Genomic DNA, 21854 nt, shown 5'->3' on the forward strand with positions numbered 1-21854 from the left:
GACTGTATTTTATTTCGGAAAAGTTATTCTAATGCTGAGAATCCAGGAACTTTTTATTGAGACGGATATGCAGTCTAGACTTTCATCAGCTCATGGAATTAAATCTACATTTGTCACACACACACACACACACACACACACACACACACACACACACACACACACACACACACACACACACACACACACACACACACCTTTCTTGGCTTCTAACCTCCCATGCACCACTATGTTTTTTAACTTTGTATCAAGACTCGTGCTTTTCTTTCTTTATTGCTAATTAACTAAACTAAACTTTAGCCACGACCTAATGGAGGTTAACTCCGACTGTCGTTTGCTAGATTTTATGAAAAGATGAATGAGCGTTTTTAAATATAGTATATAGCATATATTTTCTGCAGTCTTTTTCTTAGAAGTCAATTTAGTTTTCCTCCTCTCACAAGCGATCTGATTTTGGTCTTTAATCCAATTCCAAGAAGCAGTTGAAATGTCTGAAAAACATTTAATACTCCCAGCGCTTTGGCTATGTTGAGCTTGTAACGTTTGCGTAACGTTTGCGGACCGTTAGCGGAGCGTATGTGCCGCAGAAAGTATCTTTTAACCGTCTCCACCTGCAGCGGCGTAGGATTGAGACGGAGAGAGCTTTTTGCTTTTGGATTGTTGTTGTTTCTTCAGTTTTTTTGGAGCCGGCACAGAGCTGTGAAACATCAACCTCCTGTCAGCTGTTATCAGAGGACGCAGGGGAGGGGAAACGAGACATGAAAACAGGAACTCTCCAAACCAGGCTGCCAACACGCTCACTGACAGTCATCAAGTCGTTCCCTGTATTAGGTGGTTTAATTTGAAAGACATTTAGACTTTTTATGATCCATTACACCTCGCATAAAAAAATCTAAATAGAAGACTGTCCTGTTTTTCAATTGTTGAGCGGATCTTTCTCCCGTTAGATGTGCAGATTAACACGCAGGTTTTTATTTCATGCAACAGATTAATGTTGTTTGTGTGATGTGTTTGGTTGTTTTTAGGTGAGTTGCACAGAATCAGCGTTTGCTACGGTTCAGGAAAAGGAGAGGATGACGCCTTCACCTTCTCCGACGACCAAAGCTCCTGTCAGGTACTCGTCTCTCTTCACTTCTTCCATTTACCCTCGGTTTGTCTCATTTGGTCTCCATGAATTAGTTGATTGAAAGATGGATGCTTCACTTGAATTCCACTCACATATTTCTGAAATAAGTTTATAAAAAAAGCAACTTCTATGATTGCAATAATAAAAAGAACTTTTCAGAATGTATGCAAGGATATATTTTTACCACTGTACAAATGTCTGGTAAGATCCCATCTTGAATATGCTAGCTCAAATATATAAACTAAAATATGTAGAAAAAATTGAAAGGGTCCAGAGAAGAGCTACGAAATTAATTCCAGGAATGAAAAATATGTCGTATGAAGGTAGATTGTGAAAAATTAGGTTTACCGACTCTCATATTTAGGAGATCCAGAGGTGATATGACTCAGGTGTACAGTATATGATGCAACAGTTGAGCCTATCTTTCAGTTTTTGGATCAATTGGTACAAGACACGAGGGAATTCTTTAAAACTTTACCCTATGGACACACAAGCTTCCAGAAGTTGTGCGTTCCCCTTCAATCAATTATTTTAAGAATTGATTGAAGAAGGTTGGATTGAGAACGTTAGATGGTGGCCGGGTTGGCTCAGTGGGTAGAGCAGGCGCACATATACTTTCGAGGCGTATGCCTTCAATGCAGAGGTCCAGGGTTTGAGTCCGACCTGTGATGATTTCCTGCATGTCTTCCCCCTCTCTCGCTCTCTCTCTCTCCTTTCTCACCTAGCTGTATATATATATATATATATATATATATATATATATATATATATATATATATATATATATATATATATATATATATATATATATGTATGTATATATATATATATATATATATATATATAATGTGTATGTATATGTGTGTGTGTGTTTTGTGTTGCTTGAGTCTGGAATAGAGGATTGTATATCCTGCACCAGAACTTTTTTTCAATAAATGGCCAAAGTATTTTTTAAATTGTAGCTGGCGTGTTGTTGTCCGTGTCTCCAGGATGAGTGCAGCGAGGACGGGACTCTGGCTGAAGACTCTGTGAGCTCCGACGCCTCAGCTCTGGCCTCCAAGCTCAACGTCTGCAAACAGTAAGTGGGTGCACTGCTGGCCGTTGGCCTGCAGGGGGCACCGCTGCTCTGCTCTGCTGCTGGGACCAACGGCAGAGACAGCACTGTGAAAATGTTCATATGATATATGGTTTTCGTGGGGGGGGTCGTGAAAAGTATTGTTCTAGGTCTTAAATCATTTGAAACAGGTCTTAAATGTTCCTACGTTTGTGCGAAGCCTCTGATGCTCACTGAAATGTTTGTTTTGGTGTCTGTGTATGTACAGATCATTATTACTCCGTGTCGCTTTTATTCAATTCAAATCATTTAATTTAAAAGTTCTTATGCAACTCTGCATTTCATTGTCCTTTTAACCCTCGTATTGTCTCCCCCGTGGACCGTACACGTTTTTGTTTTTTGGGGTCAAAATTTAAAATAAACTTTTTTTTTGGTCACCTTTTTTTAGACATTTGTCACTTTTTTTTGGTCACAAGTTTTTGGTCACTTTTTTCCGCCGTTTTTATTGGACATTTTTGTCACCTTTTTTTAACGTTCTTTTATAAAAAAATTTGAAATGCTACAAATTTGTATAAAAACGCCTAAATTCAAAGTACTGATCATTTATTTTACTTGTGAAGAGCGTTGTATGGAACCATCAACGTTATTTATTTTTAAAAATCTTTTGACAATTTGACAGAAACCCAAATTTCTTTTGAAAATGGGTCAAATTTGACCCGAGGACAATAGGAGGGTTAAGTTGTGATAAAGGTCTTAAATTTCATTCATAAAGGTCTTAAAAAGTTTTTATAGTCTTAAATTTGACTTGTTGAACCCTGTATGAGATCTGTATGAAATCTTTATTTCCTGCTTCAGGCCTTGTATCCTCATCATGGACTCTCTGCGTGGTCCGGCCAGGTCGACTGTGGTGAAAACTTTGCGAGAGTGAGTGTTGGCTTCCGAACCTGATAGCATTTACAAATCAAACAGTTATAGATTACTTTTATTATTTTCTGGTGCAATAGAGCAGTGGTTCCCAACCTTTTTGACTCGACAAACATCAAAACAGAGTAAGTCTAGCCGAAGGGATAAAAGTATCCAGTTTCTCACAAGAAAATGGCGATAAAAGGCTGAAATTATACTTAGTTTGGTGCAACAGAACATTTTTTGGTTACACTATACTTGAAGGTATCTACATAAGAGTGACATGACACTGTCATGAACGTGTCCTAAACATAAACAAGTCATAAACGTTTATGACATAACGCTTCTGTCAGAAAGTGTCATTCGTTTTTTGTCATGACAAGTTAAGGCTAGGGTTCATGTATCATGACTGTCATGACTGTCATGTCACTCTTATGTAGATCCCTGCAAGTAAAGTGTTACCAATGTTTTTTTATTCTTCTTTACCATTGCCGTCCCATTAATCATCTCAGGACCCCTCCGACTTATATTGCGATCCTTTTTATGGGGTCTGACCCACAGGTTGGGAGCCACCGTTATGGAGCAGAGGGTAGGTTGGAAGGGAACACTTTACTTGAAGGTATCTACATAAGAGTGACATGACACCGCCATGTCATGACACATATACCCTAACTTGTCATGACAAAAACCGAATGACGCTAAAAGAAGCGTTATGTCCTTCACGTTCATGACTTGTTTATAATGTTTATGACACGTTCATGACAGTGTCATGTCACTCTTATGTCGATACCTTCAAGGAAAACGTGTAACCGGTTGAAGACACCGGAGGGTTGAAGGTGATAATCGTTGGTAAACTGCAGCGGTGGCTGTGACTCAGAGATCCATTCTTCTGATAGTCATAACACACAGACATGGTACACACGTTTAGATTCAGAGTGACATAGAAAAGAGATTTGTGTTATAAACTGCAGAACTTGGCCTGAGCACGTTTTTTGAAGTCGTCTTCAGTAATCAAAGTAATCCAGTGAAAGTTGTCTGCACGTTCTGCTAGCGAATTCGGCAAACTTTTAATGCTGCCAATTTGTCAAAATGTCAATAAATATGGGCTAAAAATACAGAGTTCAAGTTGTAGCCAACAGCTAACGCTCTCATTTCCTGGTAACCGTATAGTTCCAGTTTGCATCACACAAAACATTATGGAGAATGTAATTCCAAAACGTAATATTATAATTATTAATATTGTATTGTTCACTTTTTGTTGCACTACACATTTTTTGTCATTACTGAGACTGAATAGGGAGTTTAACCAAACAAACCGATGTTTAAGGAGAACCAACAGTGCTGGTGACTGCGACTCAGTGTGCGTTTGTTTTAGGTACCTGGAGGTGGAGTGGGAGGTTCGTAAAGGGACTCAGCGGAGTTTCGGGAAGGATGTGATGAAGGGCTCCAGCCCACGTGTGCCTCAGCAGGATAACTTCAGCGACTGCGGAGTTTACGTCCTGCAGTATGTGGAGAGCTTCTTTGAGGTGAGGGGGGACGTAAAACTGTCCAAAACGGCCATCCCCTCCATCACTATTCCCTGAAAACATCGTCGTGTCAGGAGATGCGCCCGGCATCATGTAAACAAACTCAAACATACTTCTAATCAGACGTGTATGAAGTACTAGAGACCCAAACTTGAGTAAAAGTACAAGTGCTCTATCAAAACAGTGACTTGAGTAGAAGTAGAAGTGCTCTTTAAGCACCCCACTTCAGTGGAAGTACTAAAGTATTCAACATTTTTTGTACTTAAGTATTGCAAGTAGTTTATTTTAAAATGTACTACTCAAGTACTAAAAGTACAAGTATTGTAAGTATTGTATTGAAAGCAGTCAAAAGTTTGAATATCATATTGTTGGAGTTCAACTTTTTACTTGGTATTAAGACTGTACAAGCTGAACACTGCTGGATCTGAAGGAAGTATCAGAAATAAACCCCAAAAGGTACATTAATGTCACAGCTCTTATAACTGATATGATCTGCTATAACAGTGGGTTATTAATCACTTATTAATAAATACTGAAATATGTTGACTGTTGGTTTGTGTCTTTGTAGATGATAAGAAAAATGTAGAATATCACCAGATTTATCCTTTTAATATTGGCCAATTGGACTTCCATACCATCTTGTTTTTTAGTTTTTTAACTCTTTATTTAAAGTATTTTTACATGTTTACAGAGAAAACACACAGAACAGTATGTGGGGCACTCCAGTTAGTTTTACATCATCCCTCGTATTAAATGTCCACAGACATTCACGGTGGAAAAGCGTCCATATCTTCTGACATAAAGAGAGTCCATTTCTCCCATTTTCTGAGGACGATTGCTCTTCAAGATCTTCAAGAAAAGTTATTGTATGGATCTCCTTGATTATGTCCATCCGCTAGCTAAGGCACGGAGCCTCAGGATTGTACCAATTAGTTGTAATCAGGCAGTACACTATGTTACACAAACAGCAGAGGTTTCTCCATACCATTCTGGTTCGATTGATTGGTCTCGTCTCTTTTTACACAGAATCCGATTCCCAGTTTCCATCTGCCGGTGAGCTTGTCCGAGTGGTTTCCTCAGCAACGGATGAAGACGAAGCGCGAGGAAATCAAGGAGCTGATCCTTAAGATCCAAGAGCAACAAGAACTGGAAAAGAAGGAGTCGGAGCGGCTGGGCTCTCCGCCCGGCTCTCCGCCCGGCTCTCCCGGAGAGCCAGAGATCGAAGAGACTTCTGAGTGGTTGGGCCGGCCGCCAAACCTACCCATCAGCCCCTGAAAGCACCCTCACCCTCTTCGTCACTCCCAGGCCCGACCGGGGGGTGGGGGAGGGGGACCGTGTGAAAACGGTCCCTCAGCTCCTTTCCATTAACCACAGACATTAAACACAACGTCAGAATTTTCTATAAAATAAAAACCCACCATGAACTGTAAATATGCTGGAGTTTTTCCCGCTGCCTTTGTAATTAACCGTTTATGACTCAAGTCATAAAGTGGCCCCATTAAGTTATGTTTCATAGATCTTCTTCTTCTTCTTCTTCTCCGGGAGGATCTGTGCAGAAGATACTGTTGGTCTCTTGCATTGTTATTTTCTATGCTTTCTAGTTGTGTAGAGGAAGACAAAAACAACAAAACACACACACACACACACAACACTTAGAGGACGTTGCTGTTATTTGTAAGTTATTAACAATCCACCCGTCTGGGGGAAAAGAAACTTGTTTTCAGGAGGTTGGCGAGTCACATAGTTCAGTGCTTGTTGTGTCTCTTCGATGTGGAGTGGGTGCATTCTCAGCATTAAAAGCAACTCTGGATGCAAGAACACTTCCTCTGCCTTAACTTTTTATGTGTGTGTGTGTGTGTGTGTGTTCTCGTTTAACTATTTGTGGGGTCCGAAAACTGGGAGTCCAGTATACTTTGTGGGGCCAAAATGCTGGACCCCACAACTTTAAAGGGCCCCACAAAGGTTGTGAAACGTGTATGTGTGAGTCTCTGCATGGATGTGGTGTTTGTGTGTGTGGTTGGCTTGTATTTGGCTTTAGTGCGTGTGTGTGTGCGCCTCTGCACCGATCTGTTTGTGTGTGTCCATTTTTTTCGGAGGACTTCACAGACATCTATTCCATGTTGGCGTAAAAGTTGATATTGAAAGCACTTTTGTTTTTGTTTGTTTTGGGGGGAAAAAAACGCTGGGAAACAGAAGATGATGACACAATCTCACATTTAGCAGCTGCTCTGGAGCTTTCGATCATATAACATGAGCTTCAACCAACACACTGAAGTTGCAGCGCCGGTCTGGGACGTTTTGGACAGAAGATGCTGAGGCTGTTTCATTTTCTTTTAAAAGGGATAAAAAATGGAAGAGGGGAAAACAAATAAACATAAGGGATTATCAAAAAAAACAGACAAAGAGAACATGCTTCACATTAAAGAAGAGTATACCAGGTTTAGTAGTATTCTTGCTCCAAATACTAGAGCACCAAATGGGGATTAATCTGCTGCTGAAAATAGTCCCTAACAAATGCACTGTATTCTCCTCTTTGGTTGATTAAAAACTACAGTGATCGGCTGTTTAAGGAAATTACTGATGAAACTATATATTTGTGTTGTGTTTTTTTAAGATTTACGTTTATGGACGAACACAGTGATGGTTTTAAATGGGCGTTATGCAGATTTGGCAATTTCTTCTCCGTTTTCTTCGCTTTTTGCTCGCAGGTTTCTCTATAGAGCTCCCCCTACAGCTTCGGAATAGATATTTGGCAACGGTGTCGTAAAAACTCTTTGCCGACCATGCATAGTTTCCCTTTAAGGGTAAGGTTACTTGAGTTGTACCTGTAGGTAGATTGGTTTTGCAGCAAGAATATGACACCCATCATAACACAACTATGAAAATAAAAAACTAAAATCCGATACAAATACTCAAGGTTCCACCAATCACAACATTAGAGAGAGACATAGGAATAATTGTAAAGTAAATATTCTCTCTCGACTTTGAATGGAGTGTATTTTACGATGCTAAAATTACTGTTTATTTACGGATGTTTTTATGTTTAAAAAAAGGATCTTACTCTTTAACAGAAAGGTCGACCTTAGAATATTAATCTGAGCCTGTCAGCGGCAAAACGAGCACTTTTGTGAAGATAAATACAATATAATAAATACACTGTAGCTTGTTTCTCTGCTGCCGACCGCAGCGATCTCTCTTAATACTGGACCAATGTCAGAGATGGTTGCTCCCATCAGACACTTAGACACAAAGACATAGGAAAAAGGGTTGAAAACCCCCCCAGTTACCCTTAAAAGTAAAGGATCTGAATACTTCTTCCACTGCTGACAGAAAGGCAAAAGTAAAATGTATAGATTTGTAACCACATATGAAAATGTGTCATAACAGGGCCTGCAGGTACTCAAACTCTCCTTCCTTTCTGTCCCAAGCCTCTTTAAAAAACTCTCATCCGTTAAATGAGTGAACGTGTGAATGCAGAGTGCTGCTGTCTCACGGTTATGAAATGCTGCTCTCAGCTTTCAGTCCAGTGTTGAATGTCTTCTTCTTCACCCCCGTGTTTCCTTACCGGACACTAAAACATTCATGACCCTTCAAACGTCTTTTGTCATCCCACTTATGAACTCATTCAGCGGATCCTTTTCAATATAAAAATATGAAATATAAATGAACTGCTTAACCCTTGCGTTGTCCCGTTTTCAAAGTTTTTAATATCAGAAATGTGGGTTTCTTTCAACCAAATTGCCTAAAATTGATATAGATAGATGCATACCTTGGATGTAGATTTACAGCTAAAATGTCACACTATCTTACTACACACACACACACACTTACAGAAAATACAAGAAATATACTAGAAATAATAAATAAGATAAAATAAGATAACAAAAGGTCAAAATGTCAGAACACATTGGCAATTTTAGACCCTTTTTAGGGGGACACAAGCCCCCCTGATGCTGAATGCTCAATGCTGAATCAAATTGGTTGTTATTACTGTGACTTATAAAGTGTCAGCTTTAGTTCCATCATAGTGTCCAAAAGCATTAGCTGACGTTGTTGTTCTGTAGCTCAGAGATTATCGGCTAATGAAATTACTGATTTAGCAGGGGTGGGGTGGGGGGGTAACACTTTTGCAAGGCACTATATCCGTGTCACATTCTCATTAGGGGCTGAGCCCCCCCCCTAAAGGTCTGATCCTAGAGCCGCCCCTGCCAGAACACCAACTAAAATAACTGCTTAGAGCAGAGGTCGGCAACCTTTATATATGAAGTGTCATTTTAAAATGTTCTTGTTAATCAGCGTGCCACTTCAGCATTAAGCCAGCCATCATCGAGCCTGCTCAGGCAGATCTTTCTTCCTTTGTGCCACATTCTGTGAAGAAGGCAGAGCCGGTACGACCCATAAGCGACCTAAGCGGCTTCTTAGGGCCCCGTGGCTACCAGAGGGCCCCCGAGAGCGCTTGAAATGTCCCACAATAGAGCTCATAACAGAGCCGGTCTATGTAAAGATAGCGTTGCTTCTAATAGGTCTCACATTAGTCTTGTACGCGGTAACCTATCTGTTAAAGCTTACATTGAAAATGCTAATTGTTAGCCTGTTGGCTAGCTGAAAAGTCTGTGATCTTTAAAATCAGTGGTGATACAAGCATCAGTGTTCCTTGAATGCTTAATTAGCTTCTCTTGTATCGGTGCTCTTTTCCAGGGCATATAATACTCTCAGCTTTATTGTAGCTTTTGGGAAGGGTTATAGTTATGGTTATTGTATTTAGCAGACACTTGTGTCAAAAGTGACAAAATATGAATCTTACACTAGTTAAAATTAACAGTAAACTGTTTTTAAAGTTGCTAAGCCAATATTTAGCAAAATAATAATAATAATAATAATGGCAATACATCAAATATCAATAATAAAAAATAAAAATAGCATAAATATACAAATCATAACTCTAAGAATGAATGAATTTAAGTGTAAGATCAACAGATAAGTCTTGAGACCCCTCTTGAAGGATCCAAAACAATCATATGAAGTTGAACACTATTCAACTCATATCATAAAATGTACGCATATTTTAAGAGGACTGTCTGCAGGGAATGTGTCTGACCAATCACGGTGGGGGTGGGCTGCCTGGGCCAAAAAAATGCCTGGGCCGATTTTTTGTCCCAGTCCAGCTCTGTTTGTACATTATGAGTGCTTAAACTAATATTTACAATACACAAGTTGGTTAAGTGCCAAGTGCAGTGGCAACATGTTACAATGTGGAGAGTCCCCCAAACCAAATCTTGCTTAGGGCCCCCAAAAGTCTAGGGCCGGCCCTGGAAGAAGGCAACAAGTACTAACGAATCAAAAGCAGGTCTAGGAGTAGGATAGGTTTTTTCGGATTGTGGATGAGGGGAAAAGTCAATCAAACTACCGTAAACAACAGGCTGTGCTCCTGGTCATTGGTAGCGGATGAGAGGACACTTCAACATTTCCAAAAAACTATCTTGCACACTTGTTGCTGGTGTGCCATTGGTTAAGCTACTGTACCCCGTGTGATTAGGTTGCTGACCCTTGACTTAGAGGAATGAAAAGAAGATATATATATATATTTAACTGTCTCATTTTTTGTCAAATAAACGTAACTGTAATGTCCGCTGAAACAAGCAGTGAGTTTGACATGTGATCTGAGGCTACTTTAAAAAAAAAAACTGAAGTGGCCAAGAGCTACTTCACATTTATTTACATAACACACATGAGCTGAATATATATATATATATATATATATATAATAATCTTTACGTCAATGTTCATGACTATTTTACACTTCTTTTAGCCCACATAGTTATAGCTACATCGCTGAAAATATTCCCATCAGGGTCCAAGAAAACATAACTTTACACTTCTATGGCCCACAAAGTCAGCTATCTCACTTTAGATATTGTTGTAATGTTGTGTCTCAGTTTCATCGGTGTAGTCTATGTGATCCGCAGGTATACGCAGTATACCCACCAGGATTTCCATATCCCCTCTTAAAAATGCCCAATGACACGCAACAACATACTTTCCATTATATTTCTGATATATTTTGAATTGTCATCTGTGTTTTTCTTCTTCACATAGGCTAAATAAAGGGACTTCCACTGTAAAATTGGTGCATAAAAGTGTATCAGAATGGAGTAAATGAAGTCTTTGATGCTCAAAACTTCCCTGGGGGAGGACACCCAGACACCCCCACTATGATATGGCCCCCCCTCCCCCAAAGGCAGATTCTGGCCAATATACAGTACAGTATACCCACTACAATACATTAGACTACACCACTGCTCAGTTTGCCGGCTTTTTTGCGAGCTACTTGTTGGACACCCCTGATCTAGCGCCATCATCAGATCAATGTTTGAATGTGTCCGATACTTTATGATCACATATCTGCAAAACTAATGACATTCCCATCAGCCCATAACATAAAAACCTGCAACAGCTGATTTTGTTTGCCATTTGTTTGCAGCAGCAACAAGTCATGAACATTGACATATAATAATAATAATAATAAACTTGTCGGCAAACACTTGCTTGTGTCCACCTCCAGCAGTCACGGAGGAACATGATGACTCATCAGGAGTGTTTGTGTCCACCTGATGAATGTCGGTCCAATATTCTCTCTCTTTTAGCTTTTAGATGTTTACTGTATGCTACATACGCATGTAATTCTGTGAGGAGAACATAGTGCAAGTAAAGTAAATAGAGTAGAATGAAGAGAAAATATAAAATACTTATAAGTAAAGTATCTCTAAATTTGTTCTTAGGTACAGTACTTGAGCAAATGTACTAAGTTACTCTCTCCACCGCTGTTGAGCTGTTATTTTTAAATAAAATATATGATTAAAAAAAACTAAAAAGGATAAAAAAATAAAAATAAATAATTATTTTAAATAAAATAAATCTCTTTATGATTGGGACAGCGCCCCCTGGAGGGAGACTTTTTATTATCCAGCTCGTGACGTCACGGGGCCAGTTTCCCTGGATTGCTGCGGGAGTCGGAGGCAGTAGGGCGGGGAGAGTGTGGCCCAGGCTACCGGAGCGAACACCTATCATCTGGAGACAACCGGCACGGCTGTGTTCGGGACGTGCGCTTCACTTCCTTTCTTTCTTTGTGGGATTTAAAAACAAAAAAAAAAAACATAATTTCCATAAAACAGGCCACGGGAGTTCACGCACAAACGAGGTAGGCAACACCGACAGCCGTTTGCATTCACCGGTGCGGAGAATTCATCGCAATAAGAAGGCGATGTTAGCTAGCTGTGTCCCCGGTGCTAGCAGCCAGCAGCACGGGGAAGGCTGTCAGCTTTCCCGGGAGGAAAACCGTCAACACACAGCTGAGAACTCACAAATCCTCCACTAGGCTGCTTTATAATTCCTGCATTTTAATAATTTTTTTTAACAACCTAAATCGTGCTTGCATTTGTCTAGCTTTGTTGAGAGGAGTCCGCGCAGGACTTCCTTCAAACATCTTGCAATTTAAAGTTTTGAATGATATCAATAAAATCATTTATATAATAATACATTGCCCAATATATAATTTGAATAACTGTGAGACCCTCTTAAAATCGGCATATGAAGAATCCACCGTGCCTCCCTTTATTTTAGTAGGGCTTCAACTTTTTCACTATACTCAACGTCGCTGCCATTGCTACCAAAGTGTGTATTCTCGTGAAATAACATGGTGGAAATGACCGGCAAACAATATTTAAAAGTTGGATTATTTGACAAATGGCGAAGCTTTGTGGATTATATACATGCCGAATTGAAGATAATTGTCTTCCAAATCAGAAAAAGTGATGATTCATTGTCCATAGCGTATGTATGTGGCTGATAACGCTACTCGAGTCCAAATTTTGAATCGGGTTTGGCTCTGCCTCGGTGTCTCGAAAGCTGGAGCGGGGGTCACATATCGAACATAACGAGCATGTAGCACAAGCCTCATTACATCAGAGAGAGTTCAAAAGGGACAAAGCTTGGCAGCTGTGAGGGAAATTCATTGGTGCGTACATGACATGGGACTCTGTGTTGTTGTACAGCAGCACCAATATGTCAGATCTCACAATATAAGCATGGCTGCGGCCTGCAGACACATACACACATAGGCTACACACACCCACACTGCTGGCTGCTGAGCCTGGGAAGAAGAATCAATGGACATGCTTTGCATAAGAAGAAAAGCTGAGGGTGGTGGGTTTTGTCCATTGTGATATTAGTGCCTGAGCGATGATAGAAGAGGATGTGGCATCCTCAGAAGTCTGGATGCAGGGAACAAGCTCAGCCAGTGCTGTGGGTTTTTATCTGTGATTACATAAGAGCTCTCTGTGCTGAATTGTGTTTATCCTGAGCTTGTTTTTATGCTGAAGCTGCTTTGAAATCACTATTATGGTCATTTTATTCTCCTAAAGCGGCTCAAAATCTGTCTGATTTACTCAAAAAGCACATTATGTTTTTCTTTCATTACGTCTTATCCATTGTCACTAATATTTCTTTACGGACGTACGTGCAGTTTGGGACATCTTTATAAAAAAATGTATTCCCAAAGTGCTATGAATGGTAGGTAGGTAGATACAGCACAGGCCAAAAGTTTGGACACACCTTCTCATTCAAATGCGTTTCCTTTTTATTTTCATGACTATTTACATTGTAGATTCACACTGAAGGCATCAAAACTATGAATGAACACATATGGAATTATGTACTTAACAAAAAAGTGTGAAATAACTGAAAACATGTCTTATATTTTAGATTCTTCAAAGTAGCCACCCTTTGCTTTTTTATTAATAAGGGAAATAATTCCACTAATTAACCCTGACAAAGCACACCTGTGAAGGTAAAACCATTTCAGGTGACTACCTCATGAAGCTCATTGAGAGAACACCAAGGGTTTGCAGAGTTGTCAAAAAAAGCAAGTAGCATAATAGTGTACAATAATGAAATACAGTTTTCCTCTTGTGTCAGTCAGACATTGGGTGGAGAGCTGCAGAGATTAATTGATTAATCGATTAGTTGTGAATATTGAATCAATCGGCAACTATTTTGATAAGCGATTGATCGGTTTAAGTCTTTTTTTTTCATGGAAAAAACTTTGATTACAGCTTCTTATAATGTGAATATTATTCTTGTTTCTTCTCTCCTCTGTGACAGTAAACTGAATGTGTTTGAGTTGTGGACAGAACGAGACATTTGAGGACGTCGTCTTTAAGCCCAGTTCGGACCAAAGATTTGCGATGAGACGAAACCGTTTTAGAACGTCGCGGAGAAAAGTTTCAGCCTCAGCACGACTCAAACCAGCTGCGACTCTCACCATCACTACCGTTATCCACATGCATAATTAGAAGAACCAAATGATATAACCAGCTACAAAAAGCTTAAAAGTCGGAAGTTAGGAGAAAAGTGCAAAGAGTTGTTGCGGTGGAGATGATACACCGTCTCGAATCTTTGGTCTGAACTGGGCTCATCTTGGGCTTTGGGAAACTTTTATACACCAAACAACTAATCGATTAATCGTGAAAATAATCAACTGTGAAACTAATCGTTGCAGTTGCAGCCCTAGGGAGAGGGCTCTCCATCAGCAAACTCCTGACACCTGACTTCTGAAGGGACTTTGACTTTTGTTCCCTTCTGACCACACCTTTTTTAATGACATATAGTTAACATTATATGACAACACAATAGTACTTATTATACCCGGGCTGTGCTTCCTTGAGTTAAGGGAGTTTCGGTGACTTCAGGGATCAAAGTCCTCTCACGGAAAGGATCCTGAATAACCGCGTGATTATTGGATTGGTCGGATGGTGACCTTGCTGCCACAGTGATATACATGATAGTCTTTCGGGGACTTTAATTGGGTGTGAAAATAATCAGTAAGACGTCTGAGCATGTTTTCTTTTTGTGAAAGTCGCTCGGCTCCCTGGGTAACAGCTGTTGTCCGAGTGTCTCATCCACGATAAGCAGTTCATGTGCATCCTCGTCCCTTTTAAGATGAGCACGTACACTCGATGAAAAACTGAGGATTCAGAAAGTTAGACAACAGTACGTGGCAGTACCCCTCCATATACTGTGTTAGGTGTATGCTTTTCTCTCTGTAAACAGTGTTGTGTTGTATTTTCCTCGCATAGTTCTGAGGAGGAAGCAGCTGCCGGTCGGAAACTTGTCAAGGAGTTCCTGGAATATCCTGGAAGGAAGTGTATGGATGTATTAGAGTTAAGGCATGTGGTTAGTTCTTTGTGGAAGTTGGAGCATAATCAGGGATTTTGTACAAAGGGGGACACGTAAAATAAGGGATAGACCGATAATCGCCCGTGTTTTGGCAGTTTGCAGAGGATCTGTATCTGTGTTTTATTTGCTTGATAACCAATAAAGTGAATGAATGCAAAAGTGTACAGCCCAGCAGGCCTGGTGTGATGCGTGCGAGTGGAGGAGACGCTGTGCATGATTATGGCATAGCTTTCTCCCCACCCAGTTAGGCTGATAAAGTTACATTACTTTAGGATAGTGGCAGGAAATATCTGTTGGGTCGGGTCAAGCTCGGGCTCGGGCAGAGAATCTAAACTCTTAACATACACCAGCTCATTCTCACCCAAGCACATCTCGCACATACACATTCATTCCATGTTCTCAGTAAATTGCTAGAAAACAGTAAACGCAGCAGTCATGCACAGAGTCCGATTGCACTGAGGGGGCAAGGGAGCCGGATTTTATTTAGTTATTTGCAAGTTATTTGCCTGATAACCAATAAACCAATACCCACGAATTTTATCTCCCTTGCCCAGGGACCACAGATGTAAATTAGCTGTATAGCCAACTCTGGTACAGGGCCTGAATTGTGCATGGTTCCTGACAAATAAACTAATAAAATACAAAAAATACACACACACACACACACAACACTATCTGCACCTTTTGAATATTCCCAGTATTCCCTAATCCACAGCCCAGATTGTTGTGTCAGAGTTTGCCAAAGTTAAACCGAACACAAAGGCCCTGCTGCGATATACTTCACCTCTGTGAGTGAATCCAATAGTTGCGTGGATTCCATTGAAATTATGGGATTTTAGTCAGAAATTTTTCTTTTCATAACTCCTCCCTCTTAGACCCTTAAAGCATCGATTAACCCTTGTGTTGTCCTCGGGTCAAATTTGGCCCGTTTTCTACGGTTAAAAAAAAAAAAAAAATCTGAAATATGGGTTTCTTACAACCAAATTGCCCAAAAATAAAATGGATGCATGATGTACATTGTATGGAAACCATATCACAATCTTTGCAGGTACTAATACACTAATTAATGATTACTTTCATTGAATTTCGGTGTTTTATTAAATTTTATAGCATTTGAAAAAAATGGAGTCAAAGACTAAAGTTTGACCAGTCTGTGATTCACTCGACATCCTCTGATCCTAACTATTAGTCAAAACCATGCATCATTTCTGCTTTTTTAACTCAAAAATGGGGTATAATGTCATTTAAATAAGGTTGAATGACTATGAATTTAAAAAAAGCATGGAGAAAAGTGACAAAAAACATGTGTGTGAAGTGTCAAAAACATTGGGAAAAGTGCCAAGATTTTTTTTTTTCATTTTCAATTTAGACCCGGAAGGTAGGGCTGTTCGATTATGGGAAAAAATATAATCATGATTATTTTGGTCAATATTGGAATCCCGATAATTTAACACGATAACTCGTTGACTTCTGGAAAGATGTTGCCATTATTGAACTTAAGTTAAATAAATGAACAGTTAAAAAAAAAAAAAAAAAAAACACATACAACTGTGAACTTTGCCTTAATACTTGTCCTATTGAAACTTTATTTTTTCATTCAGAACACAAGAGAAAATAAGAGTTTAAGTGCAAAACGTAATGAGCTAAATAATTGTTTTTCTCGATTATTCTGTTTTTGTGATCATTGGGAGCCAAAATCATAATCACGATGTCAATTTTGATTAATAGCACAGCCCTTTCGGAAGGACAACACATTGATGGTGGACGGGAAGACAACCCGAGGGTCAAAACAGTTGAACTAGGCTAATGCTAACTAATGCTATCCCTGCAGCTGAGGGTAGCCCCTACTTTCTCCCCTCCGGTGATGACTGAGCGGGAGGGTTCATTCATATCTCGTTTCTGATGGAGGTATATTAATGGAGGTGGTTACGGCCATCATCTGAACCGCGTCTGCTTTGTAACTTTGTAAAGGTTTTTGTAAGCCTGAGGAACCGCTGGCTATCAGGTGTCAACATCTGTCTCTTTCTACCCAGAAACCCCTTGTATTTAAGGAGTAGTTTCCTGTCCTTGGGTCAGGTTACCTTCTCGTCCCAAATGACAAGCCAAACTCGCTCGATTCCTTTTGGAAACGACGTGTTGGAATGGCAGGTCACCGGTAAACTGTCACCTGCCAATTGTAGGGGGGGAAGAAATAATCAAAGTACTCAAGAAGCAGTGCCTAGGAGCTCCTAGCAGTGCCTAACAGTGCCTAGCAGTGCCTAATGGTGCCTAACATTGCCTAGTAGTGCCTAGCGGTGCCTAGCAGTGCCAGAGAGTGCCTAGCAGTGCCTAACAGTGCCTAACTTTTTGTTAACTTTGTTCTACATTAGCATATAAACCTGGGAACCACAAACCAAACTGGCAGTTTGATTTTCTGTGTACTGGATTGTTTACCTAAAGTAAACTTCTTTGACTTTTATGAACATCATGTCTTTTTTTAAATATTATTTTTTCTAAAATTATACTTTAAAAATAATCCCAATATATCACCTTACGCACAGTATCGAAATATATTAAATCGTGGCACGTATCGTATTGCCAGATTCTTGCCAATACACAGCCCTAGACAATTGTGACTGTTTTTGACAATTCCTCGGCTGAACAAGCGACTGATGAAATGAAAATCTAAGCGATAAAATGGTTTTATAAATGAACCCTTACTGCGGCCCCAATTGACATCCATTTACAGGCGTGCAGATAAACTAAGTGACTCTAAGGACTTTGATTTAACCATTCCAGCACGATTTGTGTAAATGCGTCTCTGATGCTGCGGTTTGCACTTCATTTTTAAGAGGCTAATGCATTTCCCTTTTAAAAATTAAGTTTGGGGCATTTTAGGCCTTTATTTTTTATAGGACAGCTGAAGACATGCATTGTCTTCTTTCCTACTTTGTACTGCAACTGCTGCCCAACAGTTTCCCTCTGGATGAATGGAGATCTATCTTAAGAACAGGCAACCTAGATCTATTTTAGTGAACACCGTGGACATCAGAGGAGCTGTTCATTAAACATTGAATGCACACAGTAGATCGGTCTATGCTCTCTGCTCTAACCGTGGCATACACAACGCTGCAATGTGTTTTATGTGAATTATTATCTCTTGTCATCGTCAAACTCACTCACCTTTGCGTGAAGTTTTGTATGTTGCTTTGGTCTTTTTTTTTCAGTTTGAAAGTGGCACAGCTAGCTGCAGGTTAGCAGTATTTAGCTTCAACCCCCCACAAAGATATTCCTCTTATTCGACTGAGAAACTAAGTGGCCATCCATCTCATGGTTTCCCCCAGAAAAGGTATAAGGCCCGATGGCAAGTGTGTTTTTTCAACGAGGGCCCGGCTGGGGCCAATCCCAGACTGATGGCAGCTTTAATGTAGAGCCCAATAGTTTCTGTGAGACCAAATAATGCACAGAATTGCGAAATTAAGAATGTCTGACAGCATTATAGAAAGGATTTCTAAGGAAGTTGACCTTTCTGTTAAAGAGTAAGATCCTTTTTTTAAATATAAAAACATCGGGGAAATAGTGTTCTCTAAACCCACCAGACTCTATGTAAATAAACAGACATTTTAGAATCATAAAACACACTTCATTCAAAGCCGACCGAAATAAAATAAAACAATGAAAGCCGTTTTGGGCCGTCTTTCCACTTTTCCAACCATCACAACTCGAGTTTTGGTTGAAATAAACACATAGTTAACTGATTTACATGTGGAAATATGTTGGCTATATACATGCTAAAAGTACTGTTTTTTTAAATGGAGCCTGGTGGGTTTAGAGCTAGCAACCTCAGAGCTGTTTCTGGTTAAACAGAAATGTCTTAAAGAGGTTTTAAAGGTCTATCTCTGTAGGGATCCTTTCCATAATGTTGTCAGACACTTAAAATATTAATCTGAGTCTGTCAGCGGCAAAAGCGAGCACTTTTGGAAAAAAAACCCAGAAGTTACCCTTTTAACAAAGATTATGTGATGTTCCAAAACTTTTTATTTATTTTTTATTGAAAAACGTAACATTTTCTCAATGGAGGACCCCCTAAACCCCGAGACAAATACAGTACTTGCACATTCAGAAAGTCTTCCACAAACCGAGGGGTAAAAAACTGCTTGTTTTTGTGTGTCAGGAGGTGAAACTTATTTTTAATCTTAAGCTTTTGGAGACGTGATGTTTAGCCCTATTTTTAGCAGCAGACGTTTCAGTCTGCTTCTCTAATCACTAGTTCAGACCTGTATTTTCTCACACACTTTTCACCCCTCAGTGTGCTTTGTCACGTGTGACTTAATCTCCGTGTCACGTCATGTCAACATGCAAATGAACCCAACCCATCATTATGGTGGCGAAGGGCTGTAATCGTAGCAACCAGGAAGTCGTCCTGCTGCTGATCGCGGGCAGGATCACGTGCTGCTGACCTTTGAAACACAAGGCCTTCCTGGTACGGAGCGAAGCCTCAACTGAATGAATTCTGGGTAATATTTTGGGAGGAGGCCTGGAGGCTTTTTCTTGTTCTTCATGTGAATATGTTTTAGATGAAAAAAGGAGATGATTGTCAAACAACTGAGCCCAGAGATTAATGCCGTTGACATAAAGACTGTTTTAAACACTTTTAAAATTAGTCCCTCATGTGATGGGGTTTCCTCGCCCAGGTTTGTCACATTGCTCGTTAGTTTCTGCAGGCTCTACACCGAGAGGACTTTGACCCGAGTTAATCCGGCTCCTCTCTAGTGAAACGGGAATAATTTGTTTTTAGCTGTTGCCAGGGTTTCACAGCTCTGAACTGTTGCTTTCTTGAAAATGGTGCTGATTTAGAAACGTTTGGGTCTTTCTTCAAACTAGTGAGTGTAGAGTGCACATTAAGGGCCCTATTTTAACGATCTAAACGCACAGCATGAAGCGCCTGGAAGGTCCAAATCCACTTTTGCTAGTTTGACGGTGGGAAAAAAGGGTCCATTCGCCGGGCACATGGTTCTAAAGGGTTGTACTTAGTGTCTTCATTAATCAGAGGTGCTTTTTGGGCGTAACATGCAATAAACCAATCAGAGATCATCTCCCATTCATCAACCAATCAGAGATCATCTCCCATTCCTTTTAAAAGCCAGGCGCATTTGGACCTTGGAGCATTGTTACTATGTAGGATTTACACCGTAATGTTTTGTGTGTGTGTGTGTGTGTGTGTGTGTGTGTGTGTGTGTGTGTGTGTGTGTGTGTGTGTGTGTGTGTGTGTGTGTGTGTGTGTGTGTGTGTGTGTGTGTGTGTGTGTGTGTGTGTCCCTGCTGCTGTAATGCGTCCCTGTGTGTGTAACAAGCATAGTGTCTGTGGCTGTGCGAGCCTAGCAGCATTTTACTAATGCTCTGTTAAAATAACAATGAAATGCTGCGTTATCGACTTTAGACCAGGTTTTTGTTGGTCAATGGTGTGATCACTTCCCGCTGGATCAAGATAGCAATACTCCCAGAATGCACCTGAACACACCTCCCTGTAAGACCAGCACGCCCATGGGCGCACAGATGGGCTATTTAAACGATGCGGGCGCTGGACGGGACACTGACAACTGTGTCGGTCTTAAACTAGCGTTGGGCTTTGCGCTGCGCTGGGTGCAGGATAGGACCCTATAGCTGTAACTGTTGAGTGCGTTCACAATTGTGTATTTTACTAAAAATGTTGAAGAATAATTGAGTAACTGGTTAAAAAAAAAATCTTCCTAAAGAGCAAATTACTGGTTATATCCCCGGCCAAGGAAGGTATGTTTTCGGTTTGGTTTGTCGGTCTGTCTGTCAGCCGGATTACGGAAAAATAACTGGCCCGATTTTTATGAGGAAGGAAGAACCCATTACCTTTTGGTGGATTTATGTCCAGACCATCACATCACAGCAGGCTGTTCCCTCTTGATATCTCCCTTTCATTTCCGGCTTGTTATATTGAGCAGATATTCGTGAACAGCCCGCTCTCCACACTCGGTTGCTATGAGATTTGTTACGCAACTGCACGCTGTCTTCCACACGGGGCATGTTCAGGAGAAATCAGGTTGATTTGCGTTGCAGCATGCCAACACAGAGAACGTGTGTATGCTTTCGGCGGAATACATTGCTGCATGCTTTGGTCCTTTTGATCCTCGCTTTGTCTTTCTGGCGTTTTAGGGTCTCAGAGGAGCCGATGCCAAAAAAAGAGCCCGGACGCTTCCCCTCTTTCTTTTTTTAGGCCGTCTGCTTAATGTCCCTGTGTATCAGGGCTGTTTGATAATCTGCTGCGAGGAAGTGACCTCATGAGAAAACAACAGAGATTTTCACCATCACTATATTTAGCTTTCGGAAATGCAGGAGTCCCTTTCAGTATTTCACTTGTCAAATTGATTTCAGGAAGAGAAAGGTTCCATATCCACTTCCATATAGGATATATATATATATATATATATTTTTTTTCCCCCCGATACAGGTACTTAAGCGATACTTTTAAAACGGTGCCGTTGCCTAAACGCTGCCTAAACCGACTTTTGAAAAAAGGTTGGAAAACAAAAAGGCTATTAATAGGCGACCAGTTTCAAGTGAACGCACCACGTCTGTGTTGTTTTTTTCGACAACGGCAGCTGCAGACTGCTGTACTCTGAAACACAGTCACACTTTACACTGTTTAGCTGTTTAGCATTTTAACCGTGTTTAATCCAAGCTAACGCTAGGCTAACGTTAGCTGCTGTCAAGTGTAGTGTTAACTAGCATCACGTGCAGCGATGCTTCTGTTGCCTCTAATGTCTAATCAGAGCATCAGAGGGCAGCGCAGTCTTTTAAGTGGCACCGAAATGAGGCACTGATATCCGCGTCTCTGTTCGGTCCGGTAGATACCGGTCGTTTAGGCACCGGTGCCGTATTAGCGCTGGGTTTCGGTACCCAGCCCTACTTCCATAAGCGTTATCAAAAACAGAAAGTCAGACTGTTTTTTTTTTTACTTTAATATTAACATGTCCTCAAACCTAAAAGACAAAATAGCTCGC

At 40.4% G+C, this 21854-nt stretch overlaps 2 protein-coding genes across 5 annotated transcripts in view; both read left to right on the forward strand.

Moving 5' to 3' along the window:
• The window catches only part of senp6a (SUMO specific peptidase 6a), a 44440-nt gene extending 37684 nt beyond the window's left edge, over positions 1-6756 (forward strand). For all 4 annotated transcript variants that reach the window (XM_028605511.1, XM_028605512.1, XM_028605514.1 and 1 more), the window contains 5 exons: positions 1026-1114; positions 2116-2204; positions 3036-3104; positions 4459-4609; positions 5636-6756. In XM_028605511.1, coding sequence (XP_028461312.1) covers positions 1026-1114; positions 2116-2204; positions 3036-3104; positions 4459-4609; positions 5636-5884 — 647 coding nt within the window. In that variant the 3' untranslated portion in view covers positions 5885-6756. The remainder of the gene's footprint in view (positions 1-1025; positions 1115-2115; positions 2205-3035; positions 3105-4458; positions 4610-5635) is intronic.
• Positions 6757-11610: 4854 nt separating this feature from the next.
• myo6a (myosin VIa) overlaps positions 11611-21854 on the forward strand; it is a 164644-nt gene continuing 154400 nt past the window's right edge. Inside the window, exon 1 of the mRNA XM_028605164.1 lies at positions 11611-11807. The gene's annotated coding sequence lies outside the window, so the exon portion shown is untranslated. The remainder of the gene's footprint in view (positions 11808-21854) is intronic.

The sequence above is a fragment of the Perca flavescens genome, chromosome 18, assembly GCF_004354835.1.
Source record: "Perca flavescens isolate YP-PL-M2 chromosome 18, PFLA_1.0, whole genome shotgun sequence".
NCBI lineage: Eukaryota > Metazoa > Chordata > Actinopteri > Perciformes > Percidae > Perca > Perca flavescens.